Here is a 14,468-nt window from a genome sequence, read left to right as displayed (position 1 = left end):
TTATTTGAGTACAAAAGCAGAGGACAGCATCTACGGCAAGATTCTGAAATTGCATCCGAGCGCGACAGAATCGGGTGGTTCCAATTTCAGATAAGCGCCAAGGCACCATTGCACGGGTGCCTCTATCTGCCGTTCCCGACGTTTGGCGGATGCAGAGGGTGAAGACTGTGAGAGCAGAAAGAAGGCCTGACTTCATAACTTTGCATTAATTACTTTACGGTGGTCGTTCGATTCGATACTCGCTCTTCTGTTTCGCCCTTTTGCTCCATTTCATTGTTCTGCGCATTCTCGACACCCATCGCATTTCTCTTTCCAGCATTCTACGTTCGAACCTGCTGGTTGTCTTGCTACAGGTCTCGTCTGCGGTCGGTTAGGTTTATTCCCATCTCAGGACTGGACGTCACGCGTGAGCGTCATAACCATCAACATTGGCAACATCGCCCCAGCCCTCAAGTGGAAGCCTGATAGCTTTATCCGTGGATTAATTTGTTCGTCTCTCCTTCACCACCAACCTGTATTTCGCCGATAGAACATCATAATGAGTGGCAACTACTCCTTCCTACGCGACGATGATGGAACGCAACGATTCTTCACCAAAGCAAAATTTCCAGTGTCATGGCCGTCAATGCCTGCATTCGTGCCGCATCGCATAAGGCGAAAGTTCAGGTCGACTCGGTCAAAAATCCGAAGCAGACAGACACCCACATCGTCTATCACTTCTCTACAGACTTCCTGGAATCCTGCAGACACCCTAAAGGCCCTTCGCATGCACCAATGGTCGGCTTATGATGCTCAATACATTTTATTGGCTGTCATCGGCATCTTTGCTCTCAGTGTGATCCAGTTCCCTGGTGCTTTGATCAAGACTTTGGTCGCCACACTCTTGATGATATCTCTGCTCCTGCCTATCACTCGGCAATTCTTTTTGCCGTTCCTCCCTATCGCAGCATGGCTCATCTTGTTCTACTCCTGCGGGTAAGTCGACGCTCCCCGCGCCTTCCGATTCTTACGTGAGCATTCGTTAGCTAACCGTGTATGCGACAGATTTATCTCTGGCGAGTACAGACCTCCAATCTGGGTTCGAGTGCTACCGACTCTCGAAAATATCATGTACGGTGCCAACTTGAGCAACATCCTGTCCGCACACAAGGCAGTGGCCCTTGACGTCTTGGCATGGTTGCCGTATGGCATTACCCACTTTGGAGCCCCGGCTGTCGTGTCCGGAATATTGTTCCTCTTCGGACCTCCCGGAACCACGCCTGTATTTGCAAGAGCTTTTGGGTACATGAACATGATCGGTGTTGTGATCCAGCTTCTGTTTCCTTGCGCTCCACCTTGGTATGAGAACAAGTATGGCTTGGCTCCGGCAAACTACTCCATGTCGGGCTCTCCTGCTGGTCTCGCCGCTATCGACAAGCTCTTTGGTATCGATCTGTACACCTCGTCCTTCACAGCCTCGCCCATGGTTTTCGGTGCTTTCCCATCGCTGCATTCGGGTTCTGCTACCATTGAGGCGCTGTTCATGAGTCTCACTTTCCCCAAACTTCGCCCATTATTCGTCGTGTACACCCTTTGGCTCTGGTGGGCGACCATGTATCTCTCTCACCACTACGCCGTCGATCTCGTCGGCGGTAGTTTGCTTGCTGCCATGTCTTATTTCATTGCCAAGGGCAAATTCCTACCAAGAGTCCAACCTGGAAAAATGTTCCGCTGGGATTACGATTATGTTGAGATTGGAGAGGCCAAGGAAGGCTATGCTTATGGCCTGACCGATCTGGATGACGATTTCCGTCCCATGAACATGGATAGCGACGAGTGGACCATTGGCTCATCTTCTTCAGTCGCTTCATCCAGCCGCAGCCCGTCAGTGGGCATGAGAAGCCCTACCGAGGACACGTGGGAGGGCGAGACATTGGCCTCGGCGTCTGATAACGAATACCAAAAATCTTGAGCGATCGGGATGTGACCAATTCCGCATGCCCCCGATCTTTGCTGTTCTTTTGCGTATTCTTTTCTTTGTCGCTTTTAGCCAGCCCACGACCTATTTCTGGATCTCATGATGGGCGGAACGCTTTTTTCACGGCTCTTCTTCACGAATCTTCACGTATAGCATAGCCCGGCGTTATATTTCCGCATCGTCCATGGCACGTTCTAGGGCTTGTGCCGCGATTGTGGCATCCTGTATTACCTTGGCTGGCGCGACGTGGCCATTTCAATTCCAACCTCTTCGGATGTATTCTTGCTGAAACTGGCCATTTCACCTTATCGGCCACCCCATCGCAATGGAAACCTCCAGACAGCAGCTATTGAAACAGCCCTTGATCTAATCCATCTTCGGATAGTCCGCACATCTTTCCTGTATGGCAACCCTCGGAATCCAAATGTCAGGAATTATAATCTCCGACTGTCGCTTCCGATATATTAACAATCACGTTTCTGGACAAAAACCATAACATAATTAAATTCTTCTATTGAAGCGCACAAGAGAAACCATATATTCTGTTTCGCTGCGGAGATAATTGTATATAATGCCACGACCACTGCCTTCCATCGATTGTTATTGGCATCTTCCTTTCCTTCAGTGCACACCGGTTGAGAGGGCGGAAGATCATGATCCGAAGTGACTTGCACTTGGTCTAGCCGTTTTCTTCTCTTCCGCGCAACAAATGGGATAGGGGAACCTGGGAGGCTTGAGTCCCATACGTGTCAAGAGAGCATTCGATTCCCTCTTTGGCCGCCTTCCGAGAACTTGGAGGTCCGTAGCGCTCTTGCCTATTATCTAATAATGCATAATGTCACACAATTGTTACATATTTGTCTATCACTACGCGCCTGTGACTTCGCACTCTGCATCCAGCCAGGACCTGTGTACGGTGGAATGTGCATCTTGTGTCTTATGCTGAAAAAGGCTGCCCGCGGTGCTGCTTCGTTGAGGTCCAGGGAGGTGCAGAATCATAATGCTAATTTCATGCGGTCACCAGACCTAGATCATCTTGCCAGGCTGTGCATGGATTGCTTAAGTGGAAACGATCAAGCGGAGGCGAAAGAGTGCGTTTCGAAGAGAACATGCGCCATTGTCATCCTGCGGCACCCAAGACCGGTCACCACCAGGCCCCAAGACTCGGTACGAAACACGCTTCATTCCTCAAGGCCGTCTAATTGGGCTGTATTGAAGATACGCCTCGAACGAGTAAGACTTCGCCCCCTCCACTTAGATAAGCATTAATTATCTGCACGAGGCAAACGAAAGGAGCAGCAGCAGGGACAACGCAGATCAGTGGTAAGGTGACCCCATTGGACGCCACGGGCGCTTATAAGTAGATATATGCATGTGCCATGGGGGGTCGCGGTCAGATTTCGTCTTTCACATCCCACCTGATCGTTCAAATCCCCCCGAGCCTACAATAAAAGACCATGTCAGGGAGCGGAACGGCCTCAGCGGTCCTCGGGGTCCCGGGTACCATCAACGCGTGTATCCAGCTCTGCCAGACGATCCAGTTCGCGCGCAACTACGAGGGGGACTTTGCGCTGTCCAAAGCCCGACTGGCCATGGCCGGGCTGCGGCTGAAGCAATGGGAGGAAGCACTCGAGTCGGTCGTTGGAGACGGTGGCTCGATGAGTACAGAGGCTCGGTCTTTCGGTGAACTGGACACGCTCAAGGCAAAGGAGATATTCGATGATATCCATCAGGCGTTTGAGAGGGCCGAGGCCAAGTCGAAGAAGTACGCGAGACAACGCGGTATACAGGATGAAGAAGCGCTGCAGAAAGGCGAGGGTGGTGCCAGCGCTGATGACTTGGGCCTGGGTCTCGCTATCCGGACTAGACTCGGCCGTCGTCGTCGAGCAGTGAACGTCGACGTCGACGTCGTCCCCAGCACGGGGTTGGTGGCGAAGGCCCGCTGGGTCATTTACAGGAAAGCGTATTTCGACAACCTCCTCGACAATATCTGCACGGCGACGAATGAGTTCGTCGAGAGCTTCCCACTTCACCAAACGTATCAGCGGGAACTTCTGCAAGCTGACATCTCTGCTCTAGACCAGAAGCAATTGGAAGTCGTGCGTGACCCTGGCTTCGTCGGTGACGATATCGAGTTGCAGCATGCTGCCGATGTCGTCGCTGAGCAAAGAGGCTTGGTCTTTGACAATAACAAAGTCGGGGGGAGAGCGAACGTTAATGTTGGCAATGAGTACTTTGGTGATGTCAAGATAGAAAGGTTGCAGACTATCGGCGTCTTTCGCAGTGACTTCTCTGGATCGTCTGTTTCACGATTCGGTCACATTATTGGCGGGAATGGTACCCACAGGTAGAATGGCACCGCAAGTCACGAGCAGTCGCAAGTTTTGAGGACAGCGGTACTGTCATCGCGCTACATTTTCTCAACAAAATGGAAATCATAACCATGCCTTCGTATATCCATTATATTAGGGTATATTATTGTACCTGTATTTGCCTGAGTTTTCAGGTGGAGCGAGAGTTTGCTAGAGAATAGGATACGCTCCTAGTCCACATCTGGGCAACTTTTTCATTTCATTGACGAAAAGTCATGACGCACTCGTCTGCAACAAATATCCCTCACTAGCAGACGAATAGCGTGGTGGTTGGAGGTGAGCTTAGCCAAAATCCACTTCGTTCAGTCCGCGTTGTGTCATCGCCTGCTGTATTCCATTCTGCACTCTGAGGAGTGCTTCAGACCATGCTTCAGCACATTGAGTATCCGGCGGACGCGATTCCACTTCCTCGCCTACCACCCACGATAGCCATTTCGCAGCCTTGACCGCCTTGTCAACATCACGTTCATCCACAACTACGTCATGCAGATATGCCTGTAGAGCATCGACGTCCTCATCGTAGGGGCTCTCGTCGTTGAATCCCCGAACCCATGCCTGAAGGACTTGACGTAATTCCTCGATGCTCGAGTATTTCTTCATGAATTGCGGCTTTGGTTTTCGTGGGGGCGGTAAGAAGTAGGCTTCGATGCTATTATCCGGTTGTTGCTGTGCCTTCTGTCTCTGTTTCAGACGGTTTCGAGCTTGCACCGATACTTCAATGCCTCCGGCACGGCGAAGCTGAGCCGCTCGATGTTGCTCTAGTACCTCCTCTCGCAGAGCCTCGGGCAGATCCTGGAGGAATGCTTCATCAATGCCGGGTATCGTCGATTCACCATCCGTATCTGTACCTGTGCCCTCAAATGCTTCCGGAGTTGGCATACTAGCGCGCGCGACGAAATTGGCCTGAGTGAGTGTAGACGAGCTACTTTTACCGAAGACACTTTTACGACCAAATAGACCTCCACCACGCTTTTTCGTCAGCGGTTTCCTCGGTGGAGGAGGTAGCGCTCGATTCTTTCGAGGGGATTGGGGAAGGAGCGACTGCGCTCCTGCTTTGCGGGGAGAAGTACGGTACATAGCGCGGACTTCTGCACGAATATCCTCTGGGAGAGAATCTAGAAAGTCTTCGTCCAGTTTGCCTGGCGTCGGAGAGTGCGCACGAGAGACCGTTTGAGTAGCACGACTTGTATCTTGATCGTCCTCGCGCGCAACCACGTTCTTGGAACCCATTTGCTGCATTAGCTTTACTCGGAGCTCCGCAGGCAGTTCTGCAAGGACTTTGGGGTCGATCTGTGTAGGTACAATGAACTGGGTTCCTAACATATTCATCGGACGACGACTAGGACTCTTATTGGTTGAAAGACTAAATGGAATCGCAGGCTGGTAGACGTCACGGACACGGTTTTTCTTGGGCGTTTCGATGTCATCTGTGATCGGATCTCCGACGACAGCTTGCTTGGCTATGGGCGCTTCGGGTCTTTTGAACAGCAGTCTTTGCTGACTGCTATCCGCTCGACCATCTGGACCGGTTTTGATCGGCTCCAGCTTGGTCATCTGCACGCCCAGACCGCGCAGCTCGCCCGGCGTAAAGCCAAAACCACGCATAGTCGCCAATGCCTCTTTCGCAATGGTATCAACGTCATTTGTAGCGACTCCAAGCTGAAGGCTTTTGTTGTATGTGTCACACTTTCCATGGCCCAGATGCTTGGGAGGATCAAGTGGAGCGTCAGGCGAACGACGCATGACTTTCATGGTGAGCTGTCGTCCCTTGACACCTTCTTTCAGTAGCCTTCGCTGAAGCTCGCCGCAAAGGCTCTGGATGAATTCATCAACCTGTTCTTGGTTCTCGAACCGGACACCCCAATTGACCTCTGCGGAAACAGATTTACGCATTATCTGGTCGCCGACTTCTGTTCTGTCAATGCCCCTGGCATATTCATAAATTTTTTCGCCCGTCTTAGGGCCCAACGTGCGGATAAGTCGCTCTTTTGAGGTTTCGCGTATATCTTTGACAAGCTTGATACCGATTTCTTCGAGCTTTCCAGCTATACTGAAAGCAACTCCTGGCAAGCTTTGCACCTCGAGTCCCGCGATAAAGTCAAGGACCTCTTCAGGCTTCACTTGATGTTGACCAGCTGGCTTGGCCTTTCGAAGCGCAAGCTTAGCCTGCAAGATGTTGCCTCCAATACCGACCGAGACATGGCATTCAGTGAGCTCAAACACTCTGTCCCTGAGGTCCTTTGCGATTTTATCTGCTCTGGACTGCTCACGCCAATTACTACCCTCACTCCTGTGGACGCCGTCGGATCCACTGGCAGAGATGCACTTATCGCTGATGTCCACCAGAGCTTCGTCGATGCTCACGCTCTGCACAATGCCACCAGTGGCTAAGATGACATCGTAGAATTTGCGACTGGCTTCTTCATAAGCTGGAAAGTCGTACGGGAGAACCTTGAGCTCCGGGTACAACTCTAGTGCTTTCTTCATCCACATGCCGTTGCTGATGCCGAACTTCCTTGCGGGATAGTTGCAGCTCGCAATTTCTGAGCCGGATCCTGGACCATGAGCAACAACGGCCGGTACGTCCTTGTACTCTGGGTTCTTCTTGAGCGAGACAGCGGCAAAGAAACTGTCAAAGTCGACATGCATGATATAGCGGCGAGAGCCAGGCCTTCTCTTGCTCAGCGCTTTCTGCGAGGAAGACTTTTCGGCAGCGATGGATTGGAGCTGGGCCTTGAGATCGGCTTTCCAGGTAGAGAGGTGATGTAAGCGAGATTCACGGTAGTATTGTTCAAGAAAATCGGGATTGACGACAGTTGACATGCGTAAGCGAGGATCGGCAAGTAGGATCGCATTGTGTTCTTCGGCAGTAAGCTTTGTAGCTTTCCTTGGGGACACTGGAGCATCCTCGAGTGAGCGCTTGGTGCCGCGGAGTTGTTGCTCAGCATACGTTGACTCGTTGGCCGTAGTTTGGTCGTCCTTCTCTACTGCCGTGTCCAGCGCAAGGGTGACTCCATCAAGTTCAGACTCCAGAGGTATTGTGTTCGGTGACGCTGCCGTCTGTTGATCTGCAGCGGCCGGACCAATGTCACTCCCAACGGAAGGCAATAAATCACTTAGATCAGAAACTTGCAGGCCTGAAGATGCACTCGGATCATCTGCTCCTGAGGCGCGCGTGTCTTCTACTTCCGGGGTGGGAGCAAGATCTGGTGACAAAAGTGGAGAGCCTTGGCCAGCAGTTGGGAGGAAAGGTTGCAATTGCGAGGTGTACCAGCTAGCATCGCTCTGCTCTCTGTAGCCCTTGACCTGTTTATTGACCTGGCTTGTGATCTGACCATTATCGAAAGCCAGCACCTTTTGGCCAACCCCCTCATCCACAACGCGATAGCTGTCCCAAGGTAGCAATCGACCCGCTTGAACACTGTCAACTACCCAGGCCGGCTTCACCATGCGATATCTCTTGAATTCAACAGCCTTTTTAGGGGTGAGACTACTAGCGATGATGTGGGTCACCATGGTTTTGCCGTCGAGGTACTGAACGAAACCAGCGCCATGGCTGACAAGCATAGCATGTAAATCATTGAGTGACGGCTGAGTATATCCATTAACGTGAGCAACGACTCCACGAAAGATTTGTGGTTTGTCGGCGGACTTTGCGCGTAAGTCGACATCGAGATTCTGTAGTTTGATCTTTTTACGGCGAAAGTAGTCATTGAAGCCACCGAACTTGGATGCCTCGTATTCCTCTCCCTCTTCGTTGTCGAAAGTATGATTTTCGATACGTTTTCGGACCTGCGCCGATTTGTTCTCCAGGCGCGACCCCATGGCTACGGTACATGTATGTGGAAGTGATATGCGAGCGCGTTCAACATGCCTCTTTTGATCGCTTCCACGCTGGGATGGTTGATGACATTAGGGCGGGCGCAATGTCCATAGCGAGTTAGTCGATATGCATATCATTGATGTCGAACCTAGGTAGGTAGGTAGGCTAACAATGGAAGGTATGGAAGGTAAGGAAGGCACTAGCCTGGAATGACGCCACAAGACGTGCAACCAACCTGGATTCAATTTAGCCACACACGCGCGTGTCGAACGCGGAGGCGGCGTCTCTTAATTCCGTGGATAAAGGCGAGAAAGGGTGTTTTACAGCCAAACGTCAGCGCCAAGAGATACTGTAGATTGTTCAGAGATAATCAGCAAAAGATCAGGGCCGTGCATTGCTACATGAAAGAAAGATAAATCTTTTGGTTGCCAGGCAAGAAGAAGTTATTCTCTCTTCTCTCCCTCCCAAATCTTTTTGTCTCCATCCAATTTTCTTCCCCATTTCAATCAGTTTCATCTTCAAAATGGGTGTTCTTCCTATGGCTGTTTTCGGACTCGAGGTCCCCCCCGGTGGTGTGCCAATCCCGGCGAAGAGCGACATTCCCGCTGCTGTAAGTCTTGCTGGAGATAGAAGAGAAGGAAGAAGCCGACTGAACATCGAAAACTAACGTGCGCCATCAGTTCCGTCTCACCATGGCCGCCATCGACCCGAGCGCCGAGCCCGAGGGCGACAGCAAGCACCCTCGCGCAACTCTCAAAATCATTCGCGCTCCCCTCATCGACATGGACGACGACGAAGACTCTGACTTTGACGTTGACGAGATGGACGCCATGCTTGCTTCGGACGAGGATGGAGAGGAGTCTTCCGACGAGGAGGCCAACGGTGGTCCCAGCGACCCCGCCAAGAGCAAGAAGGCCCGCAAGGCCGCCGCTGTCAAGCAACTGAAGAAAGAGCTCGCCGAAGAGATGGAGGTTGACGATGCTCCCAAGAAAGGCAAGGGCAAGGTCCTCGACATCAAGGAGGACTTTGAGGACGACGACGAGGACAGCGAGGAGGACAGTGACGAGGAGGATTTTGAGCCTGAGGAGTTTGTTCTCTGCACACTCGACCCCAGCAAGGTATGCATTGCGACCGTTCCTGTACTAAAAGATCATGAATTGACCTTCTTTCCGCGCAGCACTACCAACAGCCTCTCGACATCACCGTCGGCGAGGACGAGCAGGTCTGGTTCGTCGTGAACGGAACCCACTCCATCTTCCTTACCGGCAACTACGTCGAGCCCGATCACACTCACGACGAGGACTCAGACGACGAGGATGAGGACGAGTACGACCTTTCCCCCGATGAGGATGAGCTCGACGAGGATTTCTCCGAGGATGATCTTGACGACTTGGAGGACCCCCGCATCACCGAGGTCGAGGACGAGTCCGAGGAGGAGGCCCCGAAATTGATCAAGGCCGCCGACAGCAAGAAGGGAAAGAACAAGCGCGCAGCAGAGGAGACCGAGACCAGCCTCGACGACCTCATCTCGAAGGCCCAGACCAACGGTGACGACAAGCTCAGCAAGAAGCAAGCCAAGAAGCTCAAGAACAACGAGGGCAAGCCCGTCGCCGCAGAGACCAAGGACGATGCTCCTTCCTCAGACAAGAAGAAGGTGCAATTCGCAAAGAACCTCGAGCAAGGACCCACTGGCTCTCCCGCCGCCACCCCTGCAGCGAAGAAGGCCGCAGAGAAGCCCAAGAACGGCGCCACCCTCGGCCCCAAGACGGTCCAGGGCGTGACCATCGACGACAAGAAGCTAGGATCCGGCCCCGCCGCCAAGCGTGGTGACCGCGTCGGCATGCGCTACATCGGCAAGCTCCAAAAGGACGGCAAGGTCTTCGACAGCAACAAGAAGGGCAAGCCTTTCAGCTTCAAGCTCGGCACCGGAGAGGTCATCAAGGGTTGGGACATTGGAATCGCCGGCATGAGCGTCGGTGGTGAGCGCAGAATCACTGTGCCTGCCCACCTTGCCTACGGAGGCAAGTCTCTGCCCGGCATCCCGTCCAATTCTACTCTTGTCTTTGACGTCAAGTGCCTCGAGATCAAGTAGACGTTTTTTTTCCCCCTGTGTATCTCCCAGCAAAAATGAAGATCGAAGGAAGGAAGAGCGAGGAGATATGTGACATAAAAAAGAGATGGCCTTTCCAACTCGCAATGTATTTACTTTAACCCTCATCTCCAATGAAGAGTTCGGAATAAGACGAATGGAGTTCCAAAAATTGCAACATTTCTTTTCTTCTCTTCGTTATCATTAGCATTTGACATATACACATCAAAAGAAACGAAAGAAACACCTCGTGATGTTCTTCACTTTTTACCCCCCCCCCCCCTATTTCCAATTGAGTATTGGAAGGCACGGAAACAAAAATCGAGAGTTCCAACAAAAGACAAAAAATGGAGATTCGAAATTGTAAACATCCCCTTTCTTTTTCTTCCTCGTTAGCAATTCTAAATCTACTCCTTAAAAAAAAAAGAGGACTACCTCGCGAATGTGGACCATGGTTTCAATCTTCACTATTGCTTCCAGCCTGTGATCACGAGTTTACTGAAGGTCCGGGAAGGAGTCTTATGACAAAAGAAAAACGGAGCAAAACACTACTCTCGCTCTCACTCTTTCCTTACCTACTGCTGGCAGATTATCTGGTTGCGTTCATTCCGTGTACGTTTCCTACGTGGCATATGTGGACGAGGGCGATGCATACAAGTATAGAAGACAAATCAGCAAGAAAGCAAAGGGGGATCCCGTTCATCTGCTATGTTCTAATTTCCCCGTCTCCATAAGCGTGACGTGCAGGTCGTTCGTTTTCCTTCCTTCGTTTGATCCTGAGCGTTCGATACATGAAATTCAATGAACAACACCACTATGATAAGTCACCCAGACGCCGGAGCTCGCAAGCCCAAACTCCCTCCTCATTTATTAGATACCCCATGACCAGGACCACATCATGTCAAATCAAGCAATACCAGTAACCCTCCTGACGCTCCTCCTGAGGCCCTCGCCAGAGAGCAGAACCTTACCCTCCGCCTCCAACGCGTGCAAGGCCTCGTTGACCTCTGCCGTCTCGACATTAACACTGGCGCCCTCGCCGACGGTCTTGACAAGATCCGAGATCCGGACGCTCGATCCTGCGCCGCCGCCGTGTCTCAAGATGTCGTCTAGAGAAGACAGAACGGCGTCTTTGAGGTCAGACTTGCGTCTGCGTTCGCTGGCGCTCGTGCCTTCTGTCAGGAGACCCATGTCGAGTAGGCCGGTGCGCGCGTCCGTGGCTGCTTGCTTGAGCGCACTCTGGATCAGTCGCACGGCTTCGTGCACGTCGTCTGCTGTCACGATCTCGCTGAGACGCATCTTTGCGTGGGCTTCGGCGAGTCGGATCATGGACTCTAGTTGACGCGTCGTGGCGGTGATACGACGATCTGCGGCGCGGATGTCCGCTCCTAGGGCGCGCATGGCGACATACGACGACACGAGAGCTTCGCTTGCTTCCTCGCTGATCTTGGGGTGACAGTTGCTGCGGGCGTAGGAGATGTAGGCTGTCAGGAACTCGATTGGCTGTTGAGACAATTTGTTAGTTTGGTCTTATCAGAATTACAAGCCTGTTGCTACCTACCAATATTTCACTGGCGCTGGCGTTCTCGGGGGTGTCTTCAAGGTACATGCCCACCAAATGTCTCGCCAATCTACGATCAGTCGTCTCGTCAATTCGATCAAGGACGAGGTAGACAAGATCGAAACGTGAGAGCAAGGTTGGCGGTAGATCGATATTTGCCGGTACAGGTAGGTTAGGATTATACTTGCTGCCAATGGGATTGGCTGAAGCAAGGATGCTCGTTCTTGCATTCAGTGTTGTGATGATGCCGGCTTTGGCAATAGATACCGTCTGCTGCTCCATGACTTCGTGCAATACCGAGCGAGTCGAGTCAGACATCTTATCGAACTCGTCGATGCAACAAACACCGCCGTCAGACAGGACCAAGGCTCCAGATTCGAGAACGAGTTGCCGAGTCTCAGGGTCCCGAGAGATGTATGCTGTCAAACCAACAGCCGAGGATCCCTTGCCACTGGTGTAGATTCCGCGTGGTGCAATCCTATGTACATACGAGAGCAGTTGCGATTTGGAGGTGGAGGGATCACCACACAACAGGACATTGATGTCACCACGATACTTGGGGCTACCACCCTTCTCGAATGACTTGTTAGTGCCTCCGAAAAGTTGAAGCAAGATGCCCTTCTTGACGTCGTCCATCTCCCAGATACTCGGAGCTAGAGATCTGGAGAGGAGGTCATACACGTCCGGTCGAGCGGCGACCTCCTTGATCTTGGCTTCGTCCTCTTCGCTGATTTTGCGAACCTCTTCCCTGCCTCCGGTGGCTTGTTCCGAGAGCTGCTCGTCGAGCGTGGAGACGTCGATACCCATGCGTCGCTTATCGGTTTTGCGGATAAACACGCAGTCCACGTATGTCTTGAAGATGTTCTTGACTGACCTTTGGCGGGGGTTGATGCGGACTTGGTTACACTTGAAGATACCGGTGATTTCCACACGGTCACCGGCCTTGCACACGTCGACAAGATCATCATAGGCGCAGAGTGACACGGAATGCGGTGTTTGTCCATCCGGAACGTTGTCTGGGGTTTCTTGAAGCTTGATGACCTGCTTGTTTGCAAAGCTGCAACGGTTGTGTACAATCTGCATGGAGTTGGGAGAAGCGCACACTTGGCGAGGGCAGATGGTAGGCTCGGCGATCTTGCCTCTGTCAATGTCGACCTGCACAGTGTGATGACAGACGGAGCATCTGAAGAAGGCAGATTTCATGTCGGGAATGATGGGCGTTGTTCTAATGACGAGACCCTTGACACTGACCATCTTGTCCATGTCACCGGGGTTGAGGTCTCTCAAGTTGATAGTCTTGTCTAGGCCAAAGGGCCTGATCTTGTAGCTCCTTGATTCCACCTCACTGAGAAGATCTGGAATGTCGACTGCATCGGGCTGGCGTCTCGGGGTTGCATCGATGTCTGAACTCGGCACAGGTGGCACGGAACTGTTGTCTCTCATTCTGGTATCGGTCGCGCCGGCGGTGGATTGTTGTTGAGCGCGCATATCAGCCATGCGCTTCTCCGCGATCTCATACATGACGTCCTTCAATGCCTGGTCAAATACAGACATGAGTTCGGCGGGGAAATTCTGAACCTGGTACCAGAGCTTCTGCGTGGGCGGGTATGACTTGACGTCCTGCATGTCGAGATTGAGGTTCACAGTGCCAAAGTCGAGCATCGCACTCATGACCTCGGCGTATGGTCTCTCATTACCTACATGGTCGGCAGGCAGATTGCGAGTCGACTCGATTTCTTCATCCAGCAGCATACGGTACTTTCGTTGGAAGTTGCGATAAAAGTCTGCAGCTTTTGACGTAGCGTCGGAAACACTGATGTTCGTACCCCAGACGATCTTGGTAGAGTTCCCACCCAGCGCATTCGCTTCTGAGGTGTTGGGGTTGAGATTCGAAAAGGTAGCAGCATCGGAGTGGTCCTCTCGCACAGGTCTACCGCTCTCATCAACAAAGAGTCTCCTCCGTCGACCGTTGCTCGAGAGGATGTCTGAGTCGATGTCGTGCCGCCTGTTGATGGCTGCAGAGGGTACATTGAGAGGCGAACGAACAAAAAGACCACTGCTTTCACTTCTGATCTGGTCTGTCCTGTTACCACCGGTGCGAGGAGTAGGTGCTGCGCTCGAACTCGATGCGTATCTGATTGGAGAAGAATCTCCGATAGTCTGGCCAGAGGCACGAGGAGTAGCACCATCATCACTGGGAGCTATCGACTGTTCTCGCAGAGGAGAGCTGATGTTCACACCTGCAGGCGCTGCCGACGACGAGCGGAAGAACAGCGGCGATGACGTGGGAGGGATCTGTGAAGTGTCTTGGGAAGTGCCATTGGCATGCGCGCGCGGGGTCTCTGCGCCAGGCACTTGCAGCGAGTTCTGCGATTCTTGCGATGCTTCAGCCTGTAATTGTTCGTCTGGGCCAGAATCTGCCTGCATTGGACTGCTCGGGAGCCCGTCTGTGTTCTGTCGAGCCCGATTGGGCGAGCCCGGCGGTGAAGAGCGCTGGTAGCGATTCTGCGGCGGCGAAGACATGTTTGGGTAGTGAGAGTGTGTAGTATAGAAAAGAACATCACCGTGGGCAAAATGTCCGCTTTGTCGCTGTAAACACTTGAGAAGCGGAAAGGGGTTCGTTCGCGTCAATCACACGTAGAGGCGCGACTGTGGCGCGTAGCGGA

At 52.3% G+C, this 14,468-nt stretch overlaps 4 protein-coding genes across 5 annotated transcripts; 2 read left to right on the top strand and 2 right to left on the bottom strand.

The window, feature by feature from the left end:
* Positions 1–538: 538 nt before the first annotated feature.
* AAFC00_001152 (uncharacterized protein) lies at positions 539–1,951 on the top strand (the record flags this gene model as incomplete). Its single annotated transcript, XM_069340308.1, has 2 exons — positions 539–975; positions 1,045–1,951. The coding sequence occupies 2 exons, from the start codon at positions 539–541 to the stop codon at positions 1,949–1,951; spliced, it is 1,344 nt and encodes a 447-aa protein (XP_069203777.1).
* Positions 1,952–4,611: 2,660 nt separating this feature from the next.
* Positions 4,612–8,154, bottom strand: AAFC00_001151 (uncharacterized protein; the record flags this gene model as incomplete). Of its 2 annotated transcripts, XM_069347897.1 has the most annotated exons (2): positions 4,612–5,177; positions 5,211–8,154. In XM_069347897.1, 2 exons carry the CDS (start codon positions 8,152–8,154, stop codon positions 4,612–4,614), a joined length of 3,510 nt encoding a protein of 1,169 aa, XP_069203776.1. The 2 variants fall into 2 exon arrangements, with proteins under 2 accessions (XP_069203776.1, XP_069203775.1); XM_069340307.1 differs by having other exon boundaries at positions 4,612–8,154.
* A 521-nt stretch (positions 8,155–8,675) lies between these two features.
* AAFC00_001150 (uncharacterized protein) lies at positions 8,676–10,244 on the top strand (the record flags this gene model as incomplete). Its single annotated transcript, XM_069340306.1, has 3 exons — positions 8,676–8,762; positions 8,833–9,270; positions 9,330–10,244. The coding sequence occupies 3 exons, from the start codon at positions 8,676–8,678 to the stop codon at positions 10,242–10,244; spliced, it is 1,440 nt and encodes a 479-aa protein (XP_069203774.1).
* Positions 10,245–11,147: 903 nt separating this feature from the next.
* On the bottom strand, positions 11,148–14,325 carry AAFC00_001149 (uncharacterized protein; the record flags this gene model as incomplete). Its single annotated transcript, XM_069340305.1, has 2 exons — positions 11,148–11,744; positions 11,803–14,325. The coding sequence occupies 2 exons, from the start codon at positions 14,323–14,325 to the stop codon at positions 11,148–11,150; spliced, it is 3,120 nt and encodes a 1,039-aa protein (XP_069203773.1).
* Positions 14,326–14,468: the final 143 nt, after the last annotated feature.

Source organism: Neodothiora populina, assembly GCF_041146345.1.
Source record: "Neodothiora populina strain CPC 39397 chromosome Unknown canker_contig_12, whole genome shotgun sequence".
In the NCBI taxonomy this organism is placed as follows: domain Eukaryota; kingdom Fungi; phylum Ascomycota; class Dothideomycetes; order Dothideales; family Dothioraceae; genus Neodothiora; species Neodothiora populina.
The sequence above is the reverse complement of the archived record's forward strand: the minus strand, read 5'-3'. Positions and strand labels throughout refer to the sequence as shown.